This window comes from Jatropha curcas, chromosome 7 (genome assembly GCF_041381405.1).
Source record: "Jatropha curcas cultivar XTBG-Jc1 chromosome 7, XTBG_Jcur_1.0, whole genome shotgun sequence".
Classification (NCBI taxonomy): Eukaryota; Viridiplantae; Streptophyta; class Magnoliopsida; order Malpighiales; family Euphorbiaceae; genus Jatropha; species Jatropha curcas.
The window spans coordinates 29,655,099-29,676,029 of record NC_143157.1 but is presented as its reverse complement, the minus strand read 5'-3'; the positions used below and the strand labels follow the sequence as shown (position 1 = coordinate 29,676,029).

The window sequence follows — 20,931 nt, the reverse complement described above, 5'->3', positions numbered from 1 at the left end:
AATCAATCATCAGGAATGCAGCAGAAAAGGGTCAAACCATGCAGTAAATATCTCACATTTACACTCCAAAAATGAGTATCATATACTGCTGAAATCACAAATCCTTAAATCAGAAATAAAACGATTTAACAAAATTTTAAATATTCGGTTGGACTATCAGGTGTTAGCTTGAGTTAGTTGCTTTGGATTCATGGCTTCACTTCAAAATGAACTGGCTAATAGTTACATTCATGAAAAGGGGAAAAAAAAAGGTTAACACCTATGGAGATATCAGTTTTCTTATGCTGCATATGACTAACTAAAACATAAGATTTCTTTCAGTGGTCAAAACTATACAAACTATATACAGAGCCAGCATTAAGAGCTTCAAATTCGTTTGCAAATAGCTCTGAATTCATGTGCAGATGTGATCTTAATCTCTCCACCGATTTCCACAATTTGGATTGCAGCAGACATAGAACAGTGTGAATCCTTCCTCTCTAGAAGTTGCCTGCAATTTTTTACACACATAAAATAACAATAATGTCCAAAAAATTTCAATAAGTCCCTGCATTAACCCCGCAAACTCACACTTCCATGTCAAATTGGTATTACCAGTATGAGGAAGAGAATTTACCTGTAAAAAGACAGCTTCGCCATGGCCACATGCACTGCAGCGAACCGATTTAGTTCGAGGTAGAGTTGGATCTGAGGCTACATCCTGCAATATTTGTGTGAATTCTGTAACGGAGTGCTGTACTTCATTTCTATAAACACGATTATTATCTGCAACCTCCTGCAAGATTTTTGGTAACTAACTTAATACTTGATAACTAGGATAATATTTCACGATTCCTGTACATTAGGTTCCATTACAAGTCACCAATGTAGCCTTAGTTCTCATTAATTCCTTCGAATGAATCTTTCCTGCCGTATAAATGATGACAACAATTTTACATATTACAGAAGAAATATAATAAAATGCTGTCAGAAATTGTCAAATGACAAGAGAAGAGAGAGGGACACCTGGTGATCACAGTTTCGACATGCGTAGAGGAGGATCCTCTGCTTCTTGTCTTCCTTGGGGTAGAGAATGTTGTTACTGAAATTGTTTGAAAAACATAGCCATATATCAATACATGTCAACAAAACTGAAAAATGAAAACCAACAAGTAGCTAACAAGATTATAACTGAATAGCTAAAAAATTAACTTATTGAAATTAAAAATTCAAATAGGGGCATAGAAGCTATGACACTTGGTTTCTTGGTGGGTATTCAATGACGGGGATAATCATAGCTGGTAGAAAACACGGAGACTAACCAGTCAGGGCAAAACTTGTACACACTCATTCTGAAAGATCTTCTGGTGCAACCTTCAATGCAAACTTGAAAGTTATTTCACATAACCTCACAATTTCTTCTTTGTTCATTCTGATTTTCTTGCCCCAGTGAAAGAAGATATATCCAGAAAACACTCACAATTTCTTCTTTGTTCATTCTGATTTTCTTGCCCCAGCGAAAGAAGACATATCCAGAAAACACTCGTCATCGAAGTGTCAAATCAACTTTCACTGTTTCACTATATATAGTACGACAAAAATTAACTAGAAATGAAGAGGGGGGTAGAGATAGAGAGTTCTTGTATGTTCTACAGGGAACAAAGCTCGCCGCTTGGATGACGTGGAAATACAAAGAATATGTAAAACAAATATCAGTACAAATACAGCATCCGCCCTAGAGAAATATATTTAAGAAAAAAAAAAAACAGAATGAGAGAACCGCTTCGATTTGCAAAATCAAGTTTCTTTTACATAGAAAACTCAAGAACATACTAACAAGTTTCACATGCTACAAAAAACTACTTTTGACTGGCGATTATTACATCACAAAGCAAGAACAGAAGAAAAGAAATGATCAGCAACAAATCTACTAGACTTATATTTGCTTCCCTCCTGTAAGAGGGTCAGTTGCTTAACGTAATAGCAACACGGATATAAGCGAAGCTGATATGAAATATTCATCTGCCTTTCTGCTTGACCACCTAATTTTAGCGTCTTCTGCTGTGCCTCTTTTTCCTCCTGCTGCTCCTATCATCAGAGTCAGATTCTGAACCGGAGTCAGAATCGGAGGATTCAGAACTCGAGCTGTGCCTCCCCCTCCTCCCCTTCTTCTTCTGCTTTTTCTTCCTGCGACGACGCCTCTCTTCCTCTGAACCAGAGGAAGAGCTGTAATCTGAACTCTCTTCCTCGGAAGAAGATTCTGTTTCTGTAACGGATGACCCCCCACTATCACTTTCAAAAACTGAAGCCTCGCTATCACTGCCAGAATCAGAATCTGATCTATGCTTCCTCTTGCTTTTCTTAGATGATTTACCTTTCTCCTCCTTAGGATCTGGATTATCCAGATCGTATGAGATGGAAAGCTTCATCCTCAATTTAGGGTTCTTAAGCTGCTGTGTCCTTGAGGGACGTGCCATGTAAACCCTTTCATTCTTGCACTCAAAAGTCCAATGTCCGGTTTGAAAACATTTCTGGCACTGAGCACTGCCACCAGCAGTGGACATAGTAGACTTAAGGTCTTTTCTTTCACCCAATCTCACTTGTTTTTCTGTACTCATCAAGTACATCTGCCGTTTAGCTTCCCTTTTCTCTTGCCATCGGCTAGGCCCTTCTTCCTTTTGCCCATAAGCATTAACATTGCGGGCAGCTGCAGCCGCAGCCCTTTCGGCTTGGGCACGACTAAGGCCTTTTGCAGCACTCAATGCGGCAGCCTTGATCCTCTCAGCTGCTGCCTGAGCTTTCTCTTCCTTCTTGCTGGACATTATTTAGAACCTCGATATCCACAATCTTCAACCACGGTAGCAAGTCAAGCTACAAAAATTAATTTAATCAGTTGATTTAGTAGGATTGTTCATGTTTCTCCAAATTGCAGTAGCTGATTTATAATATACCCATAGATATTTCAATAAACAAATCTTTACCCTAAAAGATAAACATAACAGCACCAAACAAATTCGGAAAAAGAAACGGCAGAGTATGTAAGCGGAAATAGCAATAGCGAGTAAATAAAACCCTAATACATGAAAAATTAGAAACCAATATTTCCAAGCGTCATACAAAGGAAGCTTTCTCCTCCCCTACTCCTCTGAATGCACATTTAATTTATGCCCTAACTATGTATAAACATAAAACGAGATCAAACCACCAAACGAGATCAACCCATAAAAGGTAAACAGAGAAAAAAGCCAGCGTACCTTCAAGTACTCAAGACAGCGAGGTAAAACCAATTTGCGGATCTAAGAGGCGACAAGAGCTTGAGCCACCGTTCCAAGGCGGTCGATCCTCGCTCGACGGAATTCTCCAAATTCTCCTGTATATACCGCGTCGACTCTTTGGGTTTGGATATTTGTGCGGGCTCTATTTATAATGGGCTCATTATGACCGTTGTTCTAATTCACCATATTATAGCCGACTTATTCAACGACGAAGTCGTCGAGATTAATTCCGCCTAGCCAACTGCACGATAGGAGCGTAAGAAAACCACACGACAGACTTTCCAAACGACAAAAGTAATACTCGTCGGTCTGACGTGTAAAATAAGGACATTATCAAACGACCATACAGCTTACGAGGGACTTCATCATCAAACGATAGAATTTCTTTTTTCCTCGGTCTTTTTCCCAAACTACTTTGGGATCAAGATATTGTTGTTTTTGTCGTTTTGAAATATTTCACTATAATTACGGATAGTTTTTAACATTTTAGATGGATTTTTCAATATCAATAATTTAACAATATAAAAAACTAAAGTGAAATCAAAATCTCTGAATTACTTCCATACTAAAAAATATTACGTTGTCGTTTTTTCTTACTGACCCTTATTAATGATTCCATACGCCAGTTTTTTCTCACTGACTTATTAATGATTCCATACACCAATGATATTACCAACCCTTATTTGAATCATTAACGGTTCCATGCGCCAAAAATATTGCCAACCTTTATTTGAATCAAAGGTTATTTATGATTGGTATATATATGCATTTGTTGTTATTTATGATTGGTATATATATACACATCAAACGTTGTTTATGATTAATTTGACATATACATCAAACATTGTTTATAATTTGGCGTATAATATGCTCACACACCGATGTAGATAAATTTGTTCCTATTTATCATGAATGCATTCATTTACCCAAAAAAAAAAAAAATTTGGTTTGATTTTAAACATTTTGATTTGATTTATAAATGAAACTCATTTACTGGATATAGATATATCTTTCCTATTATATGGACCAAAAAAAAAAAAAAAAAACGAGGATAAGAGAGATAAAAGAGGCCAAGGGCTAGATTAAGGGAAGCTGTAACATATTAAAAATATATACTATTCTAGATCACTAGAAAGTTTGATGTTCATTAGCTCCATTAGAGTTGCTAGGTATATTTCTAAACTTTGATGTCATCTACTAGGCAACATATCATGTATCAGAAATTTAGAATATCCCAGTGAGGAGATTTGCAGCAGCGGAAATGGCAGCTCCAGTGATGGCACATTGCACAAGTTGCTCATGGGAAACATCATCTGTTGTAAGCCCCAATGCCAACCCTGTTAAAGCCCCAGCAACTGCGCTATTTTTCTGCGTCAAACCGAAGCAATAGGAATCAGATAACAGAAAGAGAGAGAGAGAGAGAACACAATTAGCAAGGTCTCGTAATTGCACAAGATCAATGCCAAAATCCCTTAAAAGACACTGCAAATCTTCACTTAGCACACTAATTCTACATTACCCAATCATGTGCTCCACGAGCCTCTCTCAGTCCATAAGTAAGACCTGAATAAACCCCTGCAGCCAGTCCTGCACCATCAAACACAGTTCTGTCATACTAACACAATTATCCGAATTCTTAACTTGTCAGTTTCAATTATGCAATTATCATCCAGATCACAAGATACTCTATACTCCCCTTTATAGAGTGCACTATACATATCACAAAATACTCACCCCACTGTAAGGATTCTTCTCCTGTTCTCTTCACCTATAAAAGACAAAGACAATACAGCAGGGGAAATGTTAGGTGTCTTTTCCTGTCCTTCGTCCAACGAATTAGCAAAGTAAATTTCACATACTGAACTTCTAAGGCAAGAGTTCTTTAATACTAGTTTATTGCAATTCATTCATTGTGATATAATTAACTGATGGAAAAGATATGAAAGAAATACAAACGAAGTTATGAGTTCAAATTTCCCTTCTTGAATTTTTCATAATATATTCCACCACTCTCTATTGTTTACCAAATAAATCAAGTAAGTTTGAATATTGAAATAAATTAACAGTTCGAAACTCACCAATGCTTCAAGAGATTTGACGCTGGTTTCTCCTGCAAAGCAAAAAGAAAGAAAAAAAGAATGACATCAAGAAGCAACATAGTTCAATACAATTTGCAACAATCACCAATATACAGCTACCTTTGAGGTTAGGGAAACGTCGTTTCTTTGCAGCACCAGAGAGCTCCGGCGGCAGACCACTACTTGAATCAAGTCCATTACCTATATACAATTAGAACCAAATTGAGACCAAATATATTCAGTTGAAAAATAATGATGCAGATGATGATAACCATAGCAAAAATGTTGTTATTACGATCACACCTTGACTGGCTGTCAAATAAGCCTCCCGTGACACCGCCTGAATTGCTCCAATCTGAAACCACCAATACATCTCTCTTATTAGATGATTAATATGAAGACTTTTAAACCTGATGATGAATTTAAAAAAAAAAAAAAAGTTCCGTATGTAATGTACCCCAGCAGCTTTGACAAAGCTCTCAGCGATGCGGTTGAGGAGAGGATGGCCAAGATCAAAGGACCAACCTTTTTCCAAGTTACGGAATTCATCCATCAATGACCTTGTCTCCAAATTACTGCTCATCTTTGTTACAGCTGACAACGAGCACGACAAAGTGGCTATGGAATCAGAAAGATGCTATGTAACCGGTGGCAGAAGAGAGAAAATGGGACTCGGAAACAATTTACAAAGTGAAGAGAGGACACGTCTTCATTACGTGTCCGCTTGCCATAACAAGATTGCTGAATTCGTGGCGTTGCTGGGATCTATTTCGACCATCATGTGTCAGTCATACATTGATTTTGTTTTGTTTACAGCAGTGGTAGCGCAGCTTTGCGAAATTGTAGATTATAAATTTCCACTTCTAATTGCAAATTTGGAACCTGAAGAATCTGAAATCTTATTCGTCCAATAATATTATTTTTCTTAGAATAACTTCGTAATTCTCACCACAAGGAAATGCAGCTATGCATTCAAACATAAATCAATGCTGCAATCTAATAAGCACCATTGAAAGAAGAATCAACAACCCATTATATTATGATATTAGATACACATACTACACTTGCCAGAGAAATGAAAGTCATAAATGACTGCAATTAGTAAATTCAGTATCTCAGGAAAAATGTGAAACCGCTTCACACTAATGCACATTGATGGAAACAAATTTTGCCTGACAAATAATGTAACAGAAAGTTCGAATTCTAATATACAAGGGTCTATAAATGAGATTTCTACTACAATTGAGAAAATTTGGCATCTAAACAACTCACTAAAACCCTTCACTCTATTACAACCACACCCGCCACCACAAAACTGAACAACAAAGAGACCTATGCAGGGCATATATTGATGCCCTCTCCTGGCATAGTTCACGCAGCTATCAACCAACTAAACAAAAAGGTCATATATAGAAAGACACGGGGAAACAGTGTGAGAGAGAGAGAGAGAGAGAGAAGAGACTGTAAGAAAGAAAATTAATGCTGATGATTGTTTTACAAAGCAATAATTACTTGGCTCAACATCAGAAAAGCTAATGAAGGGGTCACTGGCCCCACATTATGAGTATTCCTCCTTACCCAGGGTGGCACTATACAGTATCCTCTCCTACCATCAACTGAAAGCTATAAACTGCGTTCACCCACCTTCTCTTGATTCAATTCTTTTTTCTTTTTTCAAGGATATTGCTCCTTCAGCTGCCCAGGACCGACTTATGCCATCCTCGAGTCAAATAGAACAGTCATCCAAACATGCCAACTGCTGTAACTTGATTCTCAAAAATCATTTAAGATCCATTCACAGCCATTTCAGGTGAGGATTTTTGTGGTATCAAGGGACCATCCTCTCCACTTAACTGCCTATTTTCTGATGTGTTGTGCAAGCAATCAGAACAGCTTCTAGCAGCAACAGGTTCCTTCTCCCGGTGGTTCTCCTCTCCCGGGTTACTGCTATTATCGCAGCTGCTTTTCGAAATAGCAGGTTCCTTCTCTTGATGATTATCTTCACCTAGGCCCTTGTTTCCGTCCGCCGTGCGAGAAGTTGTGTGCACTGAGCTTCCCGTTTTCTTACTAGGAAGCACTGCCTGGCTCAATGTTGAACACAAAGCCGCAAATACACTCTCTTTTGATTTTGAGTGTTTACCTAATCTCTGCTTCTTTGCTGGATCAGGCTCTTTATCCCTAGAAGACAACTTGCGCTTCAACTTAAGGCACTCCATAGTTCCTTCATCTCCTTCCAAGTTTTCTGGCTGTTTCTTCGGCGGTGGTCTATAGTCTTCATCATCCTCATCATCATCATAGTCGACCAGTCCACCAGATCTTGGACTAGAACATCAATCCAAAATATCAATCACACCATCTCAAAATCTCTCTAGTTTTCTAGGAGGATAACAAGTACCTTAATGACGTGTAGTTTGCAGAAACTCCATTTGATATCACAGGTTGAGGCTGAACTTTTTTGGCATGTGATGCAGATGCCGTATCTTCTTCATCACTGTTTTATGTATTGAAACTCAATAGACATATGAGAAAAGTTCACAGCTTAGCTAATAATATAAGAGCAAAACATACCTGTCCCCATTGAAGTATTCCTCCTCTTCTTTCTCCAGAGCACGCTCATCAACTCGCTTTCGTGGATCCAAAGTGCTGCCACTATTTTTCGTTACGCAATCCTCTAGGCACTGCAACTATACTGGTCCAAATTAGGAAACAATAAACCCAAATACTAAGCAAAGAAAAAAGAAGAGGGAGTTAAGATGATAATACCTGCTCATATTTAACTTTAAAAGACTGAATGGCGGCCAAATGCTCAAATTTGACCAAGTCATTCCAGAATGAATCAACTATATACTTAATCAACAATTTCAGGTTTTCCTGCATGAAACAATCATTCAAATATCAGAACTTCTGAAGCTATCCAAGAAGGAAAAAACAACATATGCAATACAAATGGTTCACCTTGCGAATATACTCAAAAAGATCTAGAACAGCAGAGTGCAGAAGATTATATCGGTTGCCGTTAACAACAAAGGCATCTACTATTGGTTTGAGGATGTTGTGCTTGACAAAATGATGTATCAGATGCTCATCCTGTGATTGAGACTACAACAAAGTAAACAAAGACGTTGCCACAGGCATTTTAATTTGAGTCTAGTCATATCAAAAAAGACGATGAAAATAAAAATAACCACACTGATATATCAAGGTTCAGTTGAGAAATTATCATTTATGTGAGAACACAAATTTACACGTCCCCTCAAGTTCATTATGTTTTATGTCCATAATTAATTCCATCAGTTACATGTTTACTACCCCCTCCATCTCATTATTTCGTTAGTTATCAATTTTATCTTTTAATAAAAGCTGGCACAAAAATTAATGAGTTATTTGGGGGATGTTATTGACAGAATACCTATTAACTTGTGAACTTCTCAACTAAAATAGGAAAGTGGACAATTAATTAAGGACATTCAAAATTAGCAATGTGGACTATTATTTTGAAATAGAGGGAGTGTTTCGCTTTAAACTGTGCCATATCCAGATGCGCAATTCCATATCACCCACATAGGAATCATGACAAAAGCATAGTAATGCAATATAAGAAAACAAAGAATAGCCTAACTTACATTGGAGTAACTTACATGGCGAGTAAGAATAGTGCGAACGAATCGAATGGCAGCAACCACAAGGTATTTTTCCCTTCTTCGTGTCAGTGCTATAATTTTATCTATAAAATTATTAAGGAGAAAGTTACACCTACACAAAAAAAAAAAAAAAAAAAAAAAAAAAAAAAAAAAAACATGTCAGTGGGGTGGCAACAGGAAGTAGATTATGTAAGAACATCAATAAGTTATCAAAAATTTACTTTATTCTATAAGGATGGTGCACAACACAGAAGCATAGCAGTTCACAGATGTTTGAGAGTATTTCAGGCTTCACGCCATTCTGATTTTCAACTCCTCCACTGGATCCTGAAGATTTACCACTTGATTGAGCAATGTTTTCCACCGGACATGATGCCGTTATAACATCAATTAATTGGCCCAAATGCTTTTCATAGAAGATCTCAATAATACTATCCCTCTGCTGTGAATAATATAAAGAATACTGTTAACAAAATGAAAAGCAAAGTAGCACCCAAATTGATAACATGCCAGAAGGCTGAATGAAATTCTAGTGACCACTTTTCTTCGCAACCAAGCAGAAATATACGAATTAAAAAGCTACATATTCATAATGAAATAAGCATGCAATGAAAAGTTTGAAACAGAGTTTATTAAATACAATTTTGAAAGCATGATGCAATTTTCAGTTCATAGTATGTCATTCAGAGTAACACCAAAGTGCATCTGATAGAGATACAAAATGTAGAATTATGCTATGATATCACATGCATCAGTCCAGAGAAAATTTCAAAAATCAAATTGGAAGTAGAAGAAACAGGTATAAAATTTTATAATTTAAAAGCAAATTAACAAAGAGAAGAACCAGGCTAAAAGCCACCATACCTATATTTATAAGCACAACCACCACCACCACCACATCAATGAAACCCACGAACAAAATATAGCCAGTTGAAAAGCATCATATATTTTTTTTCCTTGCATAAAATAATTCTCATACATCACCCAACCAAAAATAAATAAACTTAAAATAAACACCAAGAGTCAATCTCAGTTCTGATCGTTTCACAATCATTTTTATCTCAATAAAGTACATGACTAGAGCCAATAGATTAATTAAACGCTTTTAGGTGGATTTTAGTTCCCACAAATATCACTTGATTTCACAGCTGCTTACACTTTCTAATAGAATAATAGAAGACCAGAAAATGCAGTCTCATTGATCCCATGACAGTAAGAACCAAGGCCAAGCTGCCAAACCCAAAGAGACTACATTCAGTGAACAAGATCCCACATAGATATCAAAAAGCCACATAGGTTGAACTCTACAGGTTCAAGCAAGCCAGGCCAGTTTATCGACCTGTTATACACGCATACAGCAGAATTGTACCGCAAATAGAGAGAAGCAGCAAAATAGAAAGTGGCACAAATTTGGGAAACTTGTAAAAGTGCTTTTTCACCATGCAGCACACTTAATTGACCAAAAATTGACAGCATAAAATTTGGAACGATTTATCATTACCGGCACTTGGGCATTGGCTCCTGACAATGTATAGGAATCTAGTAAACTACGAAGAATTTCAAGAAACTGGCAGTGCATATCCTCTCCAAAATCAGTTATCATCCCCTTAACCTGCATGTGGATGACATTTAGTTAATTGAATTGATAATATATGTGTACACACATCACAAGGCAATGGAACAAAATACGAAATAAAAATGACACTGAAGGCAAGATGAAGACATACTGAATTATAAAAATACTGTTGCATCCATACCAACAGCTTATCCGAAGCTGGGAGCCAGGAAGCATTTCACATCAATGTTAATACCTTAAAATCTATGAGAACAAATGCATTCACTACATATGGAAGCAATAGGCAAGAGGACGGCTGTGATGTAACAGTAAGTTACCCCACTTGTGACCTGGAGGTCATGGGTTTGAGCGAGGGAAATAGCCTCTCTACAAAAAAGAAAGGGGGAAGGCTGCACAGATCAAACCTCCCCAAAGCCCATATGTGGGATGCTTTGTGCATTTGGTCGCTTTTTTTTCTATAGAGGCAATAGGCAATGCCTCATGGCAAGATACCAAATTGAAAACACATTGTGCATAGAGTACATTTCCTTAACATTGGCATTGGCATGGGCAAGCATTAATTCTTCTCTACACTTATCTTTAGTGATATAACAGGAAGATCAATCAAATGAACAAAGAATTAATGATCAATATAACAAAGAATGGACATAAGAGTTAAAGTATACCATATATGTGATGATGGTAAAAGTAAAACAAAATGATCAATATCAATCTCAAGAGGGTTAAAGCAGCTAGCTGGAAACTTAGTATGAACAGCAACACATCACCACGATTTGCATAGAATAATAAAGGCTAAACATCAAATAAACCAGTCTCCATTATTGAATTTAGCTTTTGATAATTGATTTTTTTTCTCACTTAGAAGGCACTCCAATTCCCATCCAATTTCAAACTCTTAATAAAAAAATCAACTTTTACTAAAAGGAGTTAAGGAAGGGTATGCTTATGCATTAATTTGGGTGCATCTGAAACTCAAGCCATCAGTATCATAACGAACTCAGTACATACCAGTAATCCTAGAAGCGGAATTCCCTCCTGCCTAACAACATAAGTTCGCAGAAGGTTTGGATCCTGATTCAAGAAAAGAATAAGGATATCTGTCCTGCATCCATAAGAATCACTTGCAGTTAGGTTTAAGCTACTGAACAGGAAAAGAAAAGGAAGAAAATTCACATGCAAAGAAAACAAAGAAAAAAATAGCAAGATGATACATTAAAGACAAAGCATATAGTCCCTATTACCCAGTTAACACAAGTTTCTTGTCTTGATTCTGCAAAGCTTCTATGATGATTTCAAAAATACCTTCATTCATGAGGTCCCTACAAGAATCAAGAAAGAATTAACACAAAAAAAATAAATAAATAAATAAATAAACTGCCTTTACTGAGAAGAACTATTCCCAACAACATAAACATACCTAAACAGCCTGAGTTGCTGGACCATCTGTAGGCTCTTGCTTAAACTGCAAAACTCGTGCAGGAAATACACCTATTTTAATGAAAAAGCAGCAAATACATCAAAAAAAAGGCCACCAAAATATATTACTAGGTATTAGAATACTCTCTAACCTTAACAGCTAGCTTTTTGAAGTATGGCTCTCCCAAGGTTCATATAACTCACACATAAATGAGAAAGTCCCCATTTTGATAATCAAAAAAATTAAATAGATACAAATGAAGAAAAGGAAAACAGTTTTATCAATTAATGGTTCCCTACCCTTCCCAATTCCTGTTATAATTTAGTAATAGAAGGAGGGTATAAGTACTAATTTGGACAAGGATTTCTCAAATCTCATTTCTCAAGCTTGAGGATATGAAAACCAGTTCCCAGAATTTGGTCAAATATGTTTGAATAGTTAATACACACCACAGTAAAATGAAGTAGCCATTGTGCATATACCCAGATCAATATTTAACTGGTTAATAATCTAAGCAATCCAGAACTCAAGTATCTTTAATACATCCAAAGAAAACTTCAGAAGAGGAGAAGAGAAGGTTTTGGGCAGGCCCGCAGGGGGTGTTAGGATAGAGAAAGTGAGCATATGGATATGACAATCTCATAATTAACATGGTATCACTATTATGCTGGCAGATACAAAGCAAAGAATTCCTTTACTCCACAATTACCAAATTTTTCTTTGATTCTGAAGATGAAGCAGGTGATCTCAACCTCGCAAATAATTCCTGAATAAAAGTGCTATCATCCTTCAGCAAAGAGACGACCTACACGAGAAAACAAAGTTGGCAATGCAAATAACATTAAATAGAACGTGTGTCCTAAGAAGAAGTGGATATAGACCTAAATGTACAGACTATCAGTTTTCATTATCTTACAACTGCATTATTTGCATGAATTATGGAATTGAGATTTGCAACAGTAGCCTCATCCAAAACCCGAGCCAAAACAACATCCTAAAACAGACATCAGAAGAAAAGGGTTTCAGGTTAAAGAGAAAAACAAAGTACTATAAATTACAGCAGGCAAAATTCAAACCTTCAGATAGCCAACTCTATATGTCTGGTGTATCTTCGACAAGACAAGAGGGTCTTTGATTGGTATGGCCTTAAACAATAAAAAATAAATGTCAGAAAAAGATAACGGCCTCTTTCACTAAATACTACCAACAGAACCTAAAAGGAAATGAGAAACCAGCTAACAGGAAGTTACCTCTTTGAAAACAACATGCTCTTTCAGGAAATTACGGTGGTGTTGGACATGTGAAACCTCAGGATCATCTGAAAATAAGATTTAAGGCATGTAACCATTATCATCAAAAAATAATAATGATGCCATTGCTAAATGTTCATGAACTATCAAGTATTAGCAAGCTGTCCTAAACTCTGCACTGCGTAGTGCATATGAATTACAGGACAAAAAAGGAACCACCATAATATGTCCCAGAAGATGCGATTAAACAAAGCATGCACATCATATAAATTAAAATATTCATAAGTAAGAAATCTGAAGTTTTTAGTTTTAGGACTACTAAAATAATCCAAGATATAAGTAGAAACACTAAAACTAGTTCATAATTCAAGCCAGAACAACTTGAAGCTCAAAAAATTTACAGAACACAAATGCAAAAGAAATTTTATCATTCAAGTGAAGCATGCTAACAATTGAAAAACAATATGATCTAACTATATGCATCAGTTGTGATTAATGTCTGACTACCAAAACATCAACCACGAAATAATTTACATGCCGATAACATAAACACAGGACATGATCTTTATCATGTGTATTCCAAAGGACATTCCGGACAAAAAATCCCATGCAAATTGACCTGAATCAGAAGGAAAACTGGAAGAATAAATGCAAAGAACCCAAGACCATCAATGCAAAAAAAGAAAGGAGAAAACATTGAAAAAAAAAAAAAAACTAGTTCCAAATGAATAAATAAAATAATAAATCAATGGCATAACACGGAACAATAATGACAAAAATCGATCAGACTCACCACAAGATATCACATTTACTGTAATCACTAAGAGTATTCATGTAACCAATCATAATAGGTAAAATCTGCATATATGTTCAAATTTTCATTCAAATACAATCATACAGAATGCAAAAACAAAATATTGCAAATAAACAACTAGAAGAGCTCTTACACTCAAGTGAACCAATAATATCCATGATCAACTCATCCCCAAATATTTTCTCAAAGATTTGAGGACTATTAAGTAAAACTGCAGGAAACAAGAAAATTTCAGAAAAAATTGATGGAGGGTAAAAAAACTATTAGGCGATGGAAGACCACAAGAAATAGGATTAAAGCAGATACTCACTGATCCCTCTGACTATTTTGAATATCATGTGAAGGCCATCAATATTTTCCAGATCTTCACATATTCTAAATAGGTCCATCAGCTTGCGGAAGAAATCTTGCTGCATCAGCATAAGAAATTTTACTCAGAAAGTCCACAGAATTATCAACTGTTCAAAAACTACCAACAAAAAAAAATCAATATCAAGTGAAGTTATTATTTAGACTAGAGGACAATAAAAAACAAAATCAAATAATAAAAATAAATAGGATATCATGCTAAAGGAAAAGAACTAGTAGTCACAAAACCAAGAATCACACATCTAGGACCAACTATAAATTGATTAACAGTTGGTCATGAAACCAAATCTAATAAGGGAAAACACCAGTCAGTTCAACAAACTAAGGAGAAACAGAATTCACATGAAGCTTACATCATTCAAAATAAGTTCTGTCAATCTCATCTGATCAGCAATGCCACTTTCAGACACAGTCTGCAAGATAAAATTATTCAAGTTGATTAAAATAGTTGTAACAAATACAGAATTAAGCAAGCTCAAGGATATCAAAAAAAGAGGAAAACTTATGCACTGAATGAAATATAAAAAGAGAAGTGGTGCACCCATCAAACCTTAAGTATTAAAGGAAGTGTGGAAAGTTCAACTGCAGGTAACTCCCGTAATTCACTATTTATACTGTGAAATGTCTCATCTGCAAAAATATTAAACAAAATAATGCTTATAGTGCTATGACGAAATAACAAATGTACATAGCAATGATCACACTAAATATAATCTAGTCAATGTGAACAAACATCAAAGAGAATATTTTTTGTGGGAGAGGCTGAGGATAGTCAATGATAAGTGCCTTTTGTGGAGACCACCAAATGCATACACAGAGAACAAGTTTAATGTTCAATTGCCAGGGAAACTTTACCGGACTCTCAAGCATTACAGAAGTCTATCTCTATCTCAAAAAGGGGGGGAAAACAGCATGTTAGGATAAAAATGTAACAGTGGATGCAAGACTAAGACTTTTGTTAAATCATAAGAGGTGTTTATATATGCGAACTCTTGCCAAATCTACATTGGCCAGAATCTGTTCTTTTTTTCCATTGCAGACAAATATATAGGGATTATAAAAAAAGATGCTAACAGAAGAAAATCAGAATGTAGTGTGCATTTGGATCTTTTAGTGAGGTAAGAATCTAAGTGGACATATATGCACAAACAAGTTCCCTCACAATCCAGATCAGGAGTTAATTGTATAGGAGCCAAGTATTTCACATGCTTGGAACGAGGTGTGACTCAACAGGCGTTCATGAAGATGATTTACCACGTAGTCGACAAATATCATATGACGTAAGTTTAAAACTCTTCATTTCTGAACTAATCAATCCATTTCCAGGAGTTTGCTGACACATCAAGATATCCCATTATAATCACACTTTACCATGTTAAAACATAGGTTCACACGTAAAAAAGGGGAAGCGAAAAATAAGTAGAATCTGAAACATTTATTGATCTGATCTACGGCAAACATCTTGCTCAACATTCAGGACCCAATAATTGTGAATTACATTAAAAAAATGATGGCTTTGAAATGAATTTCAGTACTTACTGTTAAGGCTACTAAACTGCAGACTTCTTTGTACATTACAGATATGATCCCTACAAAAACAGAAGTGTTCAGCATCATGTGATATTGAGTGAAAAAATCAAAGAAAACAAGAATTCATGCAAACACAAGTTGCTACCATATGTAAGAGCACCCAGCGTTCTCTTGAAAGCTTAGTGCTAATTCTGTAGAATATTCAGGATCTCTCCATGAGATTATAGTATCTGAGAACATTAACACAAAAAAAATCATTAATCAAACTCAACAAATTAAGAGAGCCTGACGTATGCTGTTAGCAAACAATCAGTTAATATATGTGCTTGCAACAAGCCATTTATGAAACTCTAAAATACCTTCTTGCTTCCTGTAAATGTCATCTGGTATGATACGATGCAAAAGTAACGTTTCATTATCCTCTTCATCAATAACAAACAAGCCCAGCTCTTCTGACCTCTGCTTCATAACATTCGCATTCAATCAAAATGCAGAGCACATTTTCATTAAATGTACGACTTTATACAATTCTTTTAATTAGATCAATACTAAAATTCTGTAGAGGTATTAGCAAAATACAAAATGTCCAATCAAGGATTTGAACAGACCTCCAAATAGTCAACAGTAACATGTCCAGTTCCTTGGTCATCCCATTTACCATCTTCATTCAAACGGTAGACCTTCACCCTCTGCAATTTGATAAAAGAAGCTCAGATGGGCCACTTGTATGGGTCATCATGCCATTATTACTGAAACTATTGCTAAACATTAAGGAAATGAGAGAAAAAAAAATACTCATGCATTCTACACCTCCACATCATTAAAAGAAAATTAATCACTGTGAAAAAGCATACTAACTAATGTAGATGTGTGATTCAACATGTGTGATAATAGAAAATGCCAACAAAGAAACAAAAGTAACAAAAGTAAGTCAATAAAAAGACTGAATAACAACAATACGTATTCATCATCAAATTGCCATCTTACGCAGAACTTGCTTAAAAAGGGACCAACATCTTGATCAACAACAAAATCATAATAAGGACTCTCCAAAGTCATTGTCCATCAAGATATATCCGACTAGGTATAACCAAGGAAAGCCAAGTTCCCCACCCAACATGCCCGGTAACTAAATCCAAAATGGGTATGATACTCCCGCAAGTCTGCACCTAAATGCTTCCCAACTCAAGGCCCAACGTTTCATCATGAGATATTAATTTTTTTGCAACTAATTGCACAATCTTACCCTCCATCATAAATCAGAATAAAAACCCAGCTATTACATATTTCTCCACACATAGGAGGCAAGGCGACCTGTACCCTTTGGTAAACATGTACTACCATCAAACACCTGGACTACATAGATTGCTTCTGGGGAATATGATACCATCTCTGAAAAATCTCCATACCAATTGTGTTTAAATGGAATTCATAATGGCATCGGTATGCATAATAAAATCAGTATAGCCCACTGAAAACTACTCCATACATACCAGCCTCACAGTACCACACAGCAAGACAACTCCTAACACCAGTTTTTTTTTTTTTAAAAGAAAAAAAGAAGAAAAAAAGACAACTACAGACGATATTTTACTTTTGAGACACTTGACACATAAGCAATTTCAACAAATACCCCATCTATGCCAGGAAATAACTAAAACCACTCCAACGAGTTACACCAGTCACACTTAAGCTCTCCTAAAGAGCAGAATTAGTTTAGACATTAGACAGTAGATTCAACAACAACGTGAAAGGAACCTTAATTAGAAGTGAACTTGCACTTCAAAACCAATAGCTTGCACCATATCCAATTCTAGGGCAAAAAGAAGGAAACTAAAGCACAGGTATGCAAAAGAACTTACCTGCATCGAATTGGAATTCGCTTGCGATTTTTCTTGCGCGCCCATATCAACAGCTCGTTTCACGACTCAAATTGGAAACCCCAAAATCCCCAAAGATAGTAATTGAACTGATAATTATCTAAACAACGTTGAAATTAGGGTTTTACAAAAAGGAGAGAGATAAGAGAGTACAAACAAAAAGCAGGAGATTGAGGTCCGGGATCAATAGAAAACCCTAACCGCCATTGACGTAGCGACGTAAACCTTCGATTTCTCTTTCTCCCCCTCTCTCTCTTTCTCTCTCTTTCCTTTTTTATTCTTTTCTGTGGAAGTGCTGTCCTCGCCCGTCGATAAGAGAAAGAAAAAACTGAGAAAAGAAAGGGAAAAAAAAAAACACTCTTCGAAAGTATACTAATGGTATATACATGTACACAATTGTTAGAAAATTTAACTCATTAAATGCCCTCAAGTTCTCCTCAAATTACGAAACTACCTTTTTACAAATTTATTGAAGTCTGCGCATTCTCATAGGCGTGGGTCCCTTACCCGACTGTGCCTGAAAGACAAACAGATTCCTCTAATTGGAGGATTAATACAACACGTGCAGCGGTGATAAGTCTTTCACACTCAATTAATTAATCTTTAAAGAAGATGCAGACACGTGGCCAGCAGGAGTAAGAAACGTTATTTAACGGGACTGGTAAGATTAGTCCGTCGACTGTTATTTACCTGGATAAATGAGCTTTAACACTCTGTTTGTTTTGGTGCATAATAAGGTGAGTGTAAAATGAAGGATGAAAATTTGTTAGAGTTTGCAAAATACACTGTTTGGGAAGAGTGAAAAATAATGGGTGAAAGTAAAATATAACTTATTTTAGTCTCTCATTTTTCTCTCCAAAACGGGAGGAAAATAAATGAAGAAAGGTGTAAAAGTTTATTATTTGGTGTGAAATTACAATATTAACTATCCATTCCACTTTCCCAAATTACTTCATCCACTGCGCTTACTCCTCTCCTCTCCTCTCTCAAGCTCCACTTCCATCTCAAATCAGTATCCCTTCTCAATCTTCAAAATTATGAACTATGAAGAATTCTTTTTAGAGAAGGAGTGAGTTGTCAAGTTTATTACACTTGAATTTTCGAATTTGCGTTGTTGAGGTAAGCATTTTCTTTCTCTTTTTTTTTTTTTTTTTTCCCTTTGTTTAGTTTCAAAATTCTATCTTTTGTACTTGATAGATAAGCACTATCTTGTCTTTATTGTTTTGTCTGAGTGAAAATGCAAATTGTTAAATTTTTTGATTTAAAGCATTCACCCTTTACGAGCCAAAAAGAAAAAAAAAAAAAAAAGTTAATTAAGTTAATTAATCAGGGTTAATTAAAGGAAAAAGCTAATTAAGTTGCTTACCATATTTCCATGGATGCTTTTGAGAATGGAACTATGAACACACCCAAGACTATTAGTGCTTCCAGAAATTTGCTCAGAAGTTCATCAACTAAAACTACAGTTGGCCTGAAACCAAAAAAGCTTATATCCAAATTCCTGTTATTAAAAGGTATATATTTTTGAGGGTCCTATTGTTTCTGTGATGTAAATTTGCGCATAAACACTGAAATTCTATAATACATGTAACCTAATATGTTTGTGTACTCTTTGCAAGTATAAGAATCTCACATTTTGGAAGTTTAGACTCTTTGAAAATCTGCATTTTAAAATTTAATTTTATCTGTTAATTACTACACTTTGTGAAAAATGGTACCAGCTTGGGCCACTTGACCTATTATTAATGTCAGATTATTGATTTATTTCTCAGTCTTTCTTCAATTGGATTGATTGCCATCGTATTTATATTATTCACTGCATTTGTTCATGTTTTTTTTTTTTTTTTTTTGATATTTCTTTCTTTTATGTTTTAAATAATTACGCAAGTTTCAATTCTAATTTTTCGACTTATTTATTTGTTTGTATTTGTTGTTTACATTCCCCACATATGATTAGGGTATTGAACTTTTTGTGCCTTTTCTGTTGTATCGATTCTTAAATATTATATCTCAGCTATAATTTATTACATTTTAAATATAGATATAACTATTTGATAATAGAAATATGAAAAATTAATAGTAGTAATCATATTTTTTTATTACTATATAATTATAAATGGCAGCAGGGAATGCTATTGCTAAAGAATCCACTATAACTGGTTAGGAATCTAATGAAATTGCAAAGCAGTCTCTTTCACCTTCAATGTGGTAGACCAGATTATTACCGACAAGATGAGGTATATTCAGAGTCGGAAGTGATAGGGTTGCATCAAGATCATTTGATGGATGCATATTTCTATATGTCTAATGTCCGATAACAATTCGATCTTTCTTTGGTGTCCCTCGATCAAGGCGTTTAGAATGGTTAATGAGGGCTATGAGTTCGAGTACATGAAAGTAAGAAGCCATTATAATAATGACAAACTTGGCATTAATAGGTTAGTTTTTAAATTAGATTTGTGTTTGAATCGAATATTAATTAATTTTCATGTATTTATGCAGATGTGATATGTTTTAAACTATTAATTGCTCTATTTAGGTGGATAGTTAATTGTTTAATGAGACTTTTAGTTGAATTGCAAATTTTATCATCATAGAAAATATGGATAGAACAACGGGTATGATTTTAAAATTAGTTCGAGTTTTCCTATTTGGTGTGTATGGTGAAATGAGTGTATCCCTTTTAACTATATTAATTTTGTAGAATACGAACCAAGTTTCAATACTTGCTGAAAATATTTGAATTAAATTAATAAATAAATTATAAATAAATTACTTCATACGAAGTATGTTTATAGATGGAATATTGTGTATTTATACCGTGAAAAAATAAAAGCAACTAATTATAATAATTAATTAAATAAATTTACTAAAAATCTTTATATAATAAATTTATATGGTATATTTCATAATAATAATGATATTTCATAATTTATGTTATAGATTGAATAAAATATAATTTATATTAAATTAAGTTCGAAACAATGTGTCACACACATATATATATATATAAGGTAAAAATATAAATTTATAAAAATAGTTTCCTTTCATCCATTATCCCAAACAAAGTAAAATAAATTTATTTGACTTTATTTCTCTTATTTTCCCCCAAAGCAAACAAT

At 35.1% G+C, this 20,931-nt stretch overlaps 4 protein-coding genes across 13 annotated transcripts; all 4 read right to left on the bottom strand.

Moving 5' to 3' along the window:
* Positions 1-16: 16 nt before the first annotated feature.
* Positions 17-1,604, bottom strand: LOC105643523 (DNA-directed RNA polymerases II, IV and V subunit 9A). Its single transcript, XM_089723590.1, has 4 exons — positions 1,302-1,604; positions 1,006-1,081; positions 617-775; positions 17-490 (listed from the first exon to the last, which is right to left on the bottom strand). The coding sequence occupies exons 1-4, from the start codon at positions 1,328-1,330 to the stop codon at positions 413-415; spliced, it is 342 nt and encodes a 113-aa protein (XP_089579716.1). The 5' UTR covers positions 1,331-1,604; the 3' UTR covers positions 17-412.
* Positions 1,605-1,741: 137 nt separating this feature from the next.
* On the bottom strand, positions 1,742-3,412 carry LOC105643522 (zinc knuckle (CCHC-type) family protein). The gene is made up of 2 exons (XM_012228665.4): positions 3,234-3,412; positions 1,742-2,850 (listed from the first exon to the last, which is right to left on the bottom strand). The coding sequence occupies exon 2, from the start codon at positions 2,799-2,801 to the stop codon at positions 2,028-2,030; it is 774 nt and encodes a 257-aa protein (XP_012084055.1). The 5' UTR covers positions 2,802-2,850; positions 3,234-3,412; the 3' UTR covers positions 1,742-2,027.
* Positions 3,413-4,308: 896 nt separating this feature from the next.
* ATOEP16-2 (Mitochondrial import inner membrane translocase subunit Tim17/Tim22/Tim23 family protein) lies at positions 4,309-6,004 on the bottom strand. The gene is made up of 7 exons (XM_012228664.4): positions 5,790-6,004; positions 5,636-5,687; positions 5,453-5,533; positions 5,333-5,364; positions 4,989-5,022; positions 4,774-4,841; positions 4,309-4,622 (listed from the first exon to the last, which is right to left on the bottom strand). The coding sequence occupies exons 1-7, from the start codon at positions 5,913-5,915 to the stop codon at positions 4,479-4,481; spliced, it is 537 nt and encodes a 178-aa protein (XP_012084054.1). The 5' UTR covers positions 5,916-6,004; the 3' UTR covers positions 4,309-4,478.
* Positions 6,005-6,447: 443 nt separating this feature from the next.
* LOC105643519 (binding protein) lies at positions 6,448-18,161 on the bottom strand. 10 transcript variants are annotated; one of them, XM_012228655.4, is made up of 25 exons: positions 18,011-18,161; positions 17,792-17,909; positions 16,538-16,618; positions 16,289-16,388; positions 16,075-16,159; positions 15,939-15,988; positions 14,950-15,029; positions 14,753-14,812; positions 14,341-14,440; positions 14,164-14,241; positions 13,217-13,284; positions 13,043-13,111; positions 12,883-12,960; positions 12,676-12,771; positions 11,967-12,037; positions 11,791-11,868; positions 11,558-11,651; positions 10,475-10,585; positions 9,195-9,415; positions 8,956-9,085; positions 8,288-8,431; positions 8,096-8,203; positions 7,901-8,016; positions 7,728-7,823; positions 6,448-7,654 (listed from the first exon to the last, which is right to left on the bottom strand). In XM_012228655.4, exons 2-25 carry the CDS (start codon positions 17,834-17,836, stop codon positions 7,117-7,119), a joined length of 2,697 nt encoding a protein of 898 aa, XP_012084045.1. In that variant the 5' UTR covers positions 17,837-17,909; positions 18,011-18,161; the 3' UTR covers positions 6,448-7,116. The 10 variants fall into 10 exon arrangements, with proteins under 10 accessions (XP_012084045.1, XP_020538660.1, XP_089579957.1 ...); XM_020683001.3 differs by having other exon boundaries at positions 9,195-9,412; positions 17,792-18,156; XM_089723831.1 differs by having other exon boundaries at positions 7,901-8,010; positions 8,288-8,419; positions 8,971-9,085; positions 9,195-9,412; positions 17,792-18,156.
* Between the last annotated feature and the right edge of the window lie 2,770 nt (positions 18,162-20,931).

Excerpts from the sequence above, each read along its gene's own strand:
- LOC105643519 (XM_012228655.4), bottom strand. The coding sequence starts at position 17,836 with ATGGGCGCGCAAGAAAAATCGCAAGCGAATTCCAATTCGATGCAG. Across the intron at positions 12,772-12,882 it reads TTCATGCAAATAATGCAGTT|GTCGTCTCTTTGCTGAAGGA; the intron begins GTAAGATAATGA and ends TTTCTCGTGTAG. Across the intron at positions 8,432-8,955 it reads GCCATGTAAGTTACTCCAAT|TCTCAATCACAGGATGAGCA; the intron begins GTAAGTTAGGCT and ends ACTTTGTTGTAG.
- LOC105643523 (XM_089723590.1), bottom strand. The coding sequence starts at position 1,330 with ATGAGTGTGTACAAGTTTTGCCCTGACTG. Across the intron at positions 776-1,005 it reads GTCGAAACTGTGATCACCAG|GAGGTTGCAGATAATAATCG; the intron begins GTGTCCCTCTCT and ends AAAATCTTGCAG. Across the intron at positions 491-616 it reads GCGAAGCTGTCTTTTTACAG|GCAACTTCTAGAGAGGAAGG; the intron begins GTAAATTCTCTT and ends AAAAAATTGCAG.
- ATOEP16-2 (XM_012228664.4), bottom strand. The coding sequence starts at position 5,915 with ATGAGCAGTAATTTGGAGACAAGGTCATTGATGGATGAATTCCGTAAC. Across the intron at positions 5,688-5,789 it reads GCTTTGTCAAAGCTGCTGGG|ATTGGAGCAATTCAGGCGGT; the intron begins GTACATTACATA and ends TGGTGGTTTCAG. Across the intron at positions 5,023-5,332 it reads TCAAATCTCTTGAAGCATTG|GTGAAGAGAACAGGAGAAGA; the intron begins GTGAGTTTCGAA and ends TGTCTTTTATAG.
- LOC105643522 (XM_012228665.4), bottom strand. The coding sequence starts at position 2,801 with ATGTCCAGCAAGAAGGAAGAGAAAGCTCAGGCAGCAGCTGAGAGGATC.